Source organism: Erinaceus europaeus, chromosome 14 (assembly GCF_950295315.1).
Source record: "Erinaceus europaeus chromosome 14, mEriEur2.1, whole genome shotgun sequence".
NCBI lineage: Eukaryota > Metazoa > Chordata > Mammalia > Eulipotyphla > Erinaceidae > Erinaceus > Erinaceus europaeus.
The window spans coordinates 32,506,860-32,518,176 of NC_080175.1; the positions used below are offsets into that span (position 1 = coordinate 32,506,860).

The following is an 11,317-nucleotide window of genomic DNA, read 5'->3' on the forward strand; positions in this document are numbered from 1 at the left end:
TAACATCAAAAAATAGATATTAAAAACATAGATAAAGATTTTTTGCCATCAGGATTATTGTTGGTGCTTGCTCAGTGCCTGCACGACTTCAGCACCACTTCTGTTGGACATTTTTTCTTTTCTTTTTAAAATATTTTATTTATTTATTTTGATGAGAGAGAGACAGAAAGAGACAGAGAGGGACCGAGACGAGAGCTCTGCTTAATTCTAGCTGATGGTGGTGCAGGTGACTGAACTTAAGAGCCTCAGGCAAGAAAGTCTTTTGCAGAACCATTATGCTCTCTCCCCAACCCCAATTTTCTTTTCACGATGGAGGATGAGAAACAAGGAGAAATAGAGAAGGAGAAAGAGAATGAAAGAGAGATAGAGAACAGAGATATCTGCAACACTGCTCCACTGCTTGTGAAGCTTCCTCCCTGCAGATAGGGGGCTGTGAGGCTTGAACCCTGGTCATCATGCACGGGAATGTGTGTACTCCACTGGGTGAATCACCTCCTGGATCCCCAGAAGATATATTATTTATTTCACAAAACAGAGAAGAGAAACACTGGCATACGTGGCACTGGAAATTGAACTTCGGACCTCATGTTTGGATACAACTTATATTTATGCCAGCAGAGTTTTTAGACAGACAGATACACACACACACACACACACACACACACACACACACACACACACACAGAGAGAGAGACAGAGAGAGACAGAAAGAGACAGAGAGAGAGGCACTAAGTGCAGCAGGACTGGTCTCAAAGCTGGATTTGAACATAAAAAGAGGCACCCACCTCCCCTGACAAGTTATCATGCTGGTCCCAGATTTTTTTCCCCTTTCACATTTATTCTAAATTATGTAAGAGAAAATAATAAACTTTGATATAAACATTAAAGAAAATAATCTTAAAACCTAGATAAAAATGGTAGCAAAGTATAGACAAGTACTTGGGAACTACTATCACATTTCATCTTTCCCTAAACATGAAGTGACCAGCCCATGCTAGGTGCTCCACCAGATCTTACAGCAAGCCTTGGTTTCCCCTTCCTCAAGAAAGAACATGAGGACTAGAGAGACATAATGGTTCTGCAAAAGAATGCCTGAGGCACCAAACGTCCCAGGTTCCATCCCCAGCGGCACCATAAGCCAGGGATGAGCAGTGCTTTGGAAAAAAACATCCAAAAATATCTGTATATACCTATGTTCATAGCAGCACAATCTGTCATAGCCAATACCTGGAAGCAACCCAGATGAGTGGCTAAGAAAGTTGTGGTCTGTATACACAATGGACTACTTACTCAGCTATTAAAAATGGTGAATTTCACCTTCTTCACCTTACCTTGGATGGAGCTTGAAGGAATCATGTGAAGTGAGATAAGCCAGAAAGAGAAGAATGAATATGGACAGAAGTTGAGAAATAAGAACAGAAAGTAAAGCACAAAGCAGGACCTGGACTACGTCTATGATTACAATGAATACACAAACCTCTTCACTTCAATGAAAAGATCTGTTCGATATAATGAATACATTAATATTTTTCCTTTTTGAATATATTTTTAAAATATTATAGTTACTTACTTTGGATAGAGACAGAGAGAAATTGAGAGGGAAGGGAGGAAGAGAGAGAGAAACACCTGCAGCATTGCTTCACCACTCGTGAAGCTTCTCCAACTGCAGGTAGGGTCCAGGGGCTTGAACTGGGTTCCTTGTACATGGTAACATGTGTGCTCAATCTGGTGGGCCACCACCAGGTTTTTCACAGCAAAACCTTCTAGTGAAAATTTTTATAGTAGGGGCAGGCCTGGTTAATTGCACACATTACAGCATGCAAGGACCCGGTTCCAAGCCCTTGGTCCCCACCTGCAGGAGAAAGCTTCATGAGTAGTGAAGTATGGCTGCAGATGTCCCTCTGTTTCTTTCCCTCTTTGTCTCCCCTACCCTTCTCAATTTCTCTCTGTCTCTATCCAATAATAAATAAAGAATTAAAAAAATTTACATCAAAGCCTATTGAATCTTTTTATATCAAAACTTTCTATTGCAAATTAGGAGAAAATAATTCTAATTTTTAAAACAACTCACTTTGTGATACATTCTTGTGACTCGGAATCACTTCTGAGTTTATGGTAGACCACGGCGCCGACAGCAAGTGGGCCGGCATCTCCACAGAGGAAGGTGACTCTGCGGCCACTCAGGTTCCGAAGTGTCCGCTTGACATAATCCAGGGACCGGAGAAGGTAGGTCTGGTCACATGTGACTCGGTACAGCTGCAGGTACAAAAGGGCTATGCCTGGAACACCCCCCACCCCACAAGAAAGGCATTACTCCCTTTCCTTTTTTGACTTCAGGATAGTACTTTAAAATTACAATAAAACCTTTCCTCTATTTAAGCCCTGTTTCTAAAGAGGCAACTAATTACCTAGCAGACATTTGTGGAAAACAGTTAAACAAAACAAAACAAACAAGTAAACAAAAACAAAAAAAAGGTCAGAGTAGAAAAGCTTAAAACAAATTTAAATAGATTGCCTTACTAATTGTTCTAACAGCGACTCAATACCTCTTTATTATTCCTGTATACACTCATCACTTCAAAATTTTATTCATTTTCCTTTCTATTTTAACTTAGATCTTTTTTTCTACTTACATATGACGTCTCCCAAACTGACATACACTAAAAAAAATGATCACTATGGTGTCCTAGAGTTAGAATCACACAGCATGTAGTGTTTTCAACTAGCTTCTTTCTCCCTTACAAATACACATTTAAGTTTCCTTAAGTGACTTGATAGCTCACTTCTTTTTAACACTGAATAATATCTCATTGTATGGATGTATAATTCCTCTGTTGAAGATTAGTTGTTTCCAGCTTTTGGCAACTGTGAATAAAGTTACTTCGTGCAGTTTTTTTGTGTGGAAATAAACTTCCAGTCTATTTGGATAAATATCAAGGGACAGGATTGCTGAGATATATGGCAGAAATATGCCAGTTCTATAAAAACAAACAACAAGCCATAAAACTGTCTTCGAGCGCGACTATTCTGTTTTTCCTGTCTACCACCAATGAATGAGCACTGGTTGCTCCATTCTTCAGTTGCATCTGGCATGGCCACTATTTAACATATATGCATTCCCTAATGAGAAGCATTATGCCATTTTTCTGTGTTTAATTAACATTTGTATATCTTCATTGATGAGATGTCTGTTTATGTCTTTTGCCAATTTTGTTTAGAGTTGTTTGTTTTCTTATTGTTTGGTTTATGAGTTCTTTGCATATATTGGACAAGAGCCCTTAGCAGCTGTGTTTTTGTATTATTTTCCTCCTAGTTTGAGGCTCCTCTCCTCTTCAAACTGCCTTCAAACAGAGCAGTTCTTTAATTTTAACAGAGATTATTATCTATTACTGTTATCATTTATTTCATTTGTACATCATTCTAGACCTAAAAGTCAATGCTGCAATACTTCCTTAAGATATTTCACAAGGAGTAAGCAATTACATACATTACTCTTCAAATTTTATTTTATTCTATTATCATTTTTAATTCTGTCATCATTGCCAGGGCTTCATAACTCTAAGCCAACCCCCCCACCCCCCACAATAGAAAAAGATACACACAGAGAAAGAGACAGGGGCAGAGACAGAGGGGAGAGAGGAAAAGATACTACAGCACCAAAGCTGCTGGGGCTGGACTTGAACCTGGATTGAGCGTGTGATAAAGCAGACACGAAATCCTATCTTGTTGCCCTTAATTTTAATTTTTTGTTTTGTTTTGTTTTTTGCCACCAAGGTTATTGCTGGAGCTCAGTGCCGGCACACCTTCAGTGGCTAGAGGATTTTTTATTTTTTATTTTTATTTATTCCCTTTTGTTGCCCTTGTTGTTTTATTGTTGTAGTTATTATTGTTGTCGTTGTTGGATAGGACAGAGAGAAATGGAGAGAGGAGGGGAAGACAGAGAGGAGGAGAGAAAGATAGACACCTGCAGACCTGCTTCACCACCTGTGAAGCAACTCCCCTGCAGGTGGGGAGCCGGGGTTCGAACCGGGATCCTTATGCCGGTCCTTGTGCTTTGCGCCACCTGCGCTTAACCCGCTGCGCTATAGCCCGACTCCCCTCTTTTTTTTTTTAACTCAAGAGTGAGACAGGGGAAGAGAGGGAGAGAGAAGGAGGGAGGGGGAGGGAGGGGGAGAGAGAGAGAGAGAGAGAGAAGAGAGGAAGAGACACCTGTAGCACTGTTCAGTTGCTTCTGAAGTTTTCCCCTTGCATATAGGGGCTGGAGGCTTGAATCTGGTCCTCATGTGCGTAACAGATTCTACTGGATATGCTACCACCTAGCCATTTTTATTTTATTTTATTTTACTTTTTACTTTGCTGCCAGGGCTTCACTGTGTGATTCCATCATTCCTGGTCAATAATCCCCCCCCCCCCAATTTTCCAGGTAGAGCATGGAAGGATGGGGAAGAGAAAGGAAAGATACCATAACACCCCTCCACCACTTGTGAAGCATCCACTACTTTGCATGGTGCTCCCATGTGGTGGGTAGGGGGCTTGAACCCAGGTCCTCACACCTGGTAGAGTATGAGCTCTACTAGGTCAGACAGTTCAAGAAGACTTCATACAATAAAGAAGGAAGAAGCAAAAAACTACCAAACAAACCAACCACTTCTAAGCCAAGTCTGTTGTACACTATCCACAGCTAGAGTGTGTCAGCTATGCGGAGCCAGTCTTACCTGTCCAGCCAGTATAAGCAGAGCAATCATGTGGATCAGCTGTCTTCAGCCCTTCTTCCATTTGCTGTAGAAGATCTTTGATTTTGGTCTGGATCCGCCTTGTAAAATTAGGAATAATCTGTGAGCAAAAGATGACACAAATTTAAGTTGCATATTATGAACAGGACAATGGTACAATACATTTTGTAATTAACAGTCTAAGTTGAAAGAGCATAAAAGACAGAAATTGTTTTACCTGGCCCACTTGCGTATTTCATTGGCTGGAATCTCCCTTGGACATTATTGATTCATTTTGCTGCATTGGGGCCTCGCACATGCATAATTTTTTTAGAAGAATACTTATTGTTCCTTTATTGGAAAATAAATACTATTATAAATATCATTCTATCCAAAGCAACCTACAATTTCATTGCAACCCTATCAGGATTCCAGTGGTGTTTTTCAAGCAAACTGAACAACTCATCCAAAGATTTTTCTGGAACCACAAAAAGCAATGACTACCCAAATCACTTCGGGGGGGGGGGGGGATATGGATGTATCATGCTCCTCAACTTCAGTTTACATGACAAAACAGTGCGGCATTTTAACAAAAATAGATACTTGAATCAATGGAGCAGAATGGAGAGCCCAGAATTAAGCAAACACATGTGCAACCACCTAATATATAACAAAGGGAACAAAACCACCCAATGAGATAAAGAAGGTCTCTTCAACAAATGGTGCTAGGAAAATTAGGCAGCCACATATATAAAATTGACATAAGACCACTATCTAACAGCATACATGAAAATCAAATCAAAATATATCAAAGATCTGGATTTTAAACCAAAATTTCTAAAATTTAAAGAAGAAAGTATCAGTGAAATTCAGGCTCTTCACTATTAAAGATGTATTAGCTATGGGAACAGACAGCAAATGTAAACAAATGGTGTTACATGAAACCAAACAGTTTCTACACATCGAAAAGGAAAACAAACTACAATCGGATAACCAGGCAACTCACTAAGTGAGAGATAGTATTTGTATACATCACACATCCGACAAATGACTAACATCAAACATCTATTCAGAATTGGTATAGATGTACAAAAGATGTAAAAACTTACACAGTAAAAAATGACCCAGAACAGGGGCAGATATGGTTATACAAAGAGACTCTCATGCCTGTGACTCCAAAGTCCCAGGTTCAGTCTTTTTTTTCTTTAACATTTTTTTTCCTTTTTGGGGATTAATGTTTTACAGTCACCAGTAAATACAATAGTTTTACATACATAATATTTCTCAGTTTTCCACACAATACAACCCCACTAGGTCCTCTGTTATCCTTTTCCAGGACCTGTACTCTTCTCCCCCACCCACCCCAGAGTCTTTTACTTTGGTGCAATACACCAACTCCACTCCAGGTTCTACTTAGTGTTTTCTCTTCTGATCTTGTTTTTCAACTTTTGCCTGTGAATGATATCATCCCATATTCATTTTTTCTGTTTCTGACTTATTTCACTTAACATGATTTCTTCAATCTCCATCCAAGATGGGCTAAAAAACGGTGAAATCACCATTTTAAATAGCTGAGTAGTTTTCCATTGTGTATATAGACCACAACTTGCTCAGCCACTCATCTGCTGTTGGACACCTGTGTTGCTTCCAGGATTTGGCTATTACAAATTGTGCTGCTATAAACATGGGTATACACAAATCTTTTTGGATGGGTGTGTTAGGTTCCTTAGGATGTAGCCCCAGGAGAGGAACTACAGGGTCATAGGGTAGGTCCACTTCTAGCCTTCTGAGAGTTCTCCAGACTGTTTTCCACAAGGGTTCGAACAATTTACACTCCCAACAGCAGTTCAGGAGGGTTCCTTTGGCCCCACAATCTCTCCAGCATTTGTTGTTGCTACTTTTTTCTGATGTATGACATTCTCAGAGGGGTGATCTGATATCTTGTTGTTTTTATACATGTATGATTTTACTACTCTGGGCTGACCTTCTTTGACTGAGACTTACAGAGAGAAAGGGCGATATATCATAGCACCATAACTTCTCCTAGTTCTGTAATAATCTCATGAGATGTACTGAGGCTGGAACCTGAGTTAGTTGCACATGGCAAGGCAGGCACCCTAGCAACTGAGCTTTCTTTCTGGCTCCCTACTTTAGCTTTTAAAGGGCTTAGTTGTTGTTGGGGCTCAGTGCTGCACTAAGTTCATTTCTCCTGGTGGCTGTACTTTTATTTTGTTTTTTATATGATAGGACAGAAAATTTGAGGTGGTTGGGAAAGACAGAGAGCAAAGGGAAACAGAGATATCTCTAGCCCTGCTGCATCATTTGTGGTGCTTCCCCCTGCAGGTGGGGGTTGGGGGCTTGAACAAAGGCCCTTTTGCATGATTACATGTGTGCTCCAAGTGCACCGCTACCTAACCCCTTAAAGGGGTTAAACAAGATATGGACCACAAATCAAAAGGTAAGACAACAAAAAATAAATTGAGCAAACAAACAAAAAATGTTTTAAAGAACGAATAACAATGGATTTGATTGCTTAAACATTTTAACTTCTACAAGTTAAAGGACATAAAATGGCTTCAAAATTCATGAGAATTTCAAGAGAGAAATATGTGAATCTAAAATTCTACATAGGAGACTGTGACAACATAAAAACATCTATAAAATAATCAATGTATCTCATGCAAAAGAAAAATTTTTATGAAAATCATTGGCAAAAATACTCAACCAGGAGTTGGGTGGTAGCACAACAGGTTAAGCTCAGGTGGTGCAAAGCACAAGGACTGGCTTAAGGATCCTGGTTCGAGGCCCTGGCTCCCCACCTACACGGGAGTCACTTCACAAGTGGTGAAGCAGGTCTGTAGGTGTCTTTCTCTCCCCGTCTTTCCCTCCTCTCTCCATTTCTCTCTGTCCTATCCAATAACAACAACATCAATAACAACAATAACCACAACAATAAAAGGTCAACAAAAGATAATAAATATTTAAAAAATTTAAAAATACTCAACCACAGTAATCATATGGTGTGCAAATATGTACAAATGCTATAATTTGCCTATTTGAGTAACAAAGGATTTTAAAAAATAATTAATTAATTAAATTCTAATTCTGCTAGTGATTAAAAAACAAGTTCCCCCCCTTAATGTGGCCTTATGCATGTGTGATACAGTTGAGATACGTCCCTGCTATGATTGCTTTTGTTCTATAGAAAGGGTGGGAGTGGGTGGGGAAAGATACATTAAATACAATTCTACCACCCAGGGAATTTCCTTGGTGTTAGAATTTCACAAAATAAAGAAACTTGTCAAATGATACAAACGATAAGTGGTAAAACTGGAGTCTGGACCAAAGTAGGCAACTCTAAAATTTAAAAATAGGCTAAGAGCCTTTGTGTTCTGCAGAATCTCTAAGATGTCTACACCCTAACCCTGGAATCTTAAAATAGGGAGATTATTCTACATTAGGAGGAGGGAGGAGGAATGGAGAATTAGTCTAAATAATTTTTGTGGATTATGTAGAATTATTCTTCCACTGGAATGGTATGGCAGAAGTTGAAGTTAGAAGGGTCTGCAGTATGGGAAATCCACTTGCTGTTGCTGGGCAATCGAAGAGAGCTAATTTCCTAAAGTTTCTGTGACATGACTTGATGCTACTGATAAAAACTTCTTTAATAGAATAGGAAAGCTTTCAACAGAGGGGATAGGATACAGAGTTCTGGTGGTGGGAATTGTGTGGAATTGTACCCCTCTTATCCTATGGTCTTGTCAATATTTCCATTTTATAAATAAATATAAAAAAATAAATATGAAAAAAACACTTATTTTTTTAAAAATTTACTTTTTAGGGTGAAGTTAATGGTTTGCAGTAGTTGTTGGTATGTGGGTATAATTTCTCATCTCACCAAGATAGGTGTCTGCAAAACACGCTCACCCTCAAAGTAGGTCCATCATCAAGTACAAGGACCTGAAAACCTCCTCCCCCAGAGTCGTTTGCTGTGGTGCAATACACCAAACCTTGCCCAAGTCCTGCTTTGTGTTTTCCTTTCTGTTCTTATTTCTCAACTTTTATCCATGAGTGATATCATCCCATATTCATCCTTCTCTTTCTGGTTTCTATCACCTAACATGTTTCTTCCAGCCTTAAGAAATTAGCTCTTATCTACCTTTTCAGCCACATCATCTCTTTTGTTAGTTGTCTTATTCCTTGCCACTTGGAAGTCTGTATCTTATATCCTTTCGAATCCCAATTTAATTTAAAACTCACATACAAACAGCCAGGTTATAGGAAAAGCCTTCCTTGATGCCTGCAGAAGTGCACTCACCACCCCTCTGTCCCTCCGGGTTCTTGGCTGAGATGCTCTCTCCTGGTCCCAGTAAAAGATGCCAACAAACTGAAGTTTACTAACATGTATACTTCTTAGGAAACACTTGGAAAAACAATTAACTCCTCGAAACAGCCCCTGCGATACCTTAAGTATCTTCAGCTGAAGGAAAAAAAAAAAGCTGGAGGGCCGCAAGCCAGTGACGACCACCAGCAGCACAGCAAAGCGGCACCACTCTGAACCTGGACCTTCCCAGGAAGAGCCTCCAGGGTTCTGGAACAGCCTAGCTCCCAGGCAGAAGGGTGTCCAGTATGGCAGTCCAGAATCTACAGGGGCACCGAAGCTCTGTCACACACCGCTGCAGCTTCCAGCTTTGGGCTGTGTTGTGTGTGTGTGTGTGTGTGTGGGGCGGGGGGTGAGTAAGAAGGGGCGGGAGTCGGGCATAGGACGCTTTGGGATAGCAAGGAGCAGGGCACAGGGCCCCTCAACCCCTCCACTCAGGCTCCGGACTGACAATTGCAAAGAAAATGCCAAGGCATATTCCAATGAGTACTTACTAAGACAAAAGAATAGGAAAGAGATACATGCTTTAGGGGCATGCAGGAGGGGGATGGACACACACACACACACACACACACACACACACACACACACACACACACACACACACACCCGAGGGCTTCTGACTTCTATTATCAGGTTCAGGGAGGGGGACCCCAGCACACTAACTCCAGCCACTGCCTCCAGGTGCACATCTACAGCATCTGACTCTCATGGCTTCAGCGGTCAGGTGGGAAGGGGGGGGGTGCAGGTGCAGGTGCAGGTGCAGGATGCGGACACCAGGCCCCTCTTTCAGGTTGCTCGCAGATGCAAAGGGAGTGCAGGGGATAAGGGGATGGTCGGGGAGCGGGACTGCAAGGGGGGTGGTGCTGATACCCCCCCTTCAGGGCCTGCCCCTGGGCATCCCCGACAGTCTCCGCACTGGGTTGCTCACTCGCTGCGGCGGCGTCTACGATGTAGCAGCAGCAAGTAGGGAGGTGGGACGGGGGTGAGACCTGCTCGCATTAGCGACCGCCTCGTGCCCCCACCCTCAAACTGCGGCAGATAAGATGGGACAGGACCGGGTCAGGACGCACTTCCAGAACAGTGGAGGGGGGCCCACGGCACCCCATCCGACTGATCCCCACACTAGCCTCCACCGTGGGGGTCCACACCACCGCTGGGCCGCAGCTCCAGCACCCTCCATGATGAGGCACCCCGAGGGCCCTGGGTATGTCGCGAGTGTGTGACGCCAGGAGCGACGGTCCGATGACGTCACTTGTCGCGGGATGACGTCAGCGCGGGGGGCAGGCGGACGCTACCATAGTCGGCTCCCCCCGCCCGCTCGCCCGGCCTAACGGCCCGAAGACGCCGGCGCCACCTCACCTGGCCGTCGCTGTGGAAGGGGAGGCCGGGCTGCTCTGTGCCGGGTGGAGGACGAGCGCTGCCCGTGTCTTCCGTCGCTCCGCCGGCGGCGGCCCCATCGTAGTCCGAAAAAGGGTTGGCGAAGGCGCGCTCCTCCATGTCGGCGTTCCCGGCCAGGTGCAACTTGAGCCGCTTGGACATGGTCTTGCCCATGTCCACCGCGCGCCGCCCGCTCGCCCGTCAGCACCCGGGACGCCTACGGCGCGCGCGCGGGGACAAACCTCCGCTGTCGCGAGCTTCGCGGGAATGAGCCTCCGGCCCGGGCGCTGCGCGCTGCTGGGCACCGGGACTACCCGCAGAGCCGGGGCGGCGGGGACCCGGGAGCCTCGGTGCTGAGGAGCCGCCGCCGCTCGGATCTCCGCCGGAGCTGTTTCCACCGCCTCCACCCTCGCCGCCTTCTGGACCCCAGGCCGCGGCCGCCGCGCCTCCCAGCTGCAAAGAAAAGGAAAAAGCAGCGCCGTGAAACAAAAATAAAATAAGAATAATAAAAATAAATGTCAAAACAGCCGGCAGCGCGGCGCGGACGGCGCCGGGGCTGGCGAGCGCCCCTCCTCCGCACCCCGGGTGGGGGGTGTCTGGGGGAGGAGCCTCGGCCGCTTTTTTTTTTTTTTTTAATCTTTTTATGTTTTATTTTCTATCTCTTTGTTTCCATAAAGCGCTCCCCCACCCCTATCCCCTGTGGGAGAAGGTGAAGACGCGACGGGCTGCGGGTGTCACCCGTCCTGCGACCCCCCAGAGACTGAGCGCCCGGTTGCGTCGGGAAGAAGAAAAGACACAAATAAATAAAAAGACACCAGCATGTAGACAGGTTTATAGCGTCGCG

At 43.8% G+C, this 11,317-nt stretch overlaps 1 protein-coding gene across 2 annotated transcripts in view; it reads right to left on the minus strand.

The window, feature by feature from the left end:
- The window catches only part of LANCL2 (LanC like glutathione S-transferase 2), a 28,970-nt gene extending 17,906 nt beyond the window's left edge, over positions 1-11,064 (minus strand). The window contains exons 1-4 of one of the 2 annotated variants that reach the window (XM_060171533.1): positions 10,456-10,586; positions 4,951-5,063; positions 4,716-4,833; positions 2,072-2,279 (exon numbers count right to left, since the gene is read on the minus strand). In XM_060171533.1, the coding sequence (XP_060027516.1) occupies positions 2,072-2,279; positions 4,716-4,776 (269 nt within the window). In that variant the 5' untranslated portion in view covers positions 4,777-4,833; positions 4,951-5,063; positions 10,456-10,586. Of the gene's footprint in view, positions 1-2,071; positions 2,280-4,715; positions 4,834-4,950; positions 5,064-10,455 lie in introns of both variants that reach the window. The other variant, XM_060171532.1, reaches the window with a different exon arrangement.
- Between the last annotated feature and the right edge of the window lie 253 nt (positions 11,065-11,317).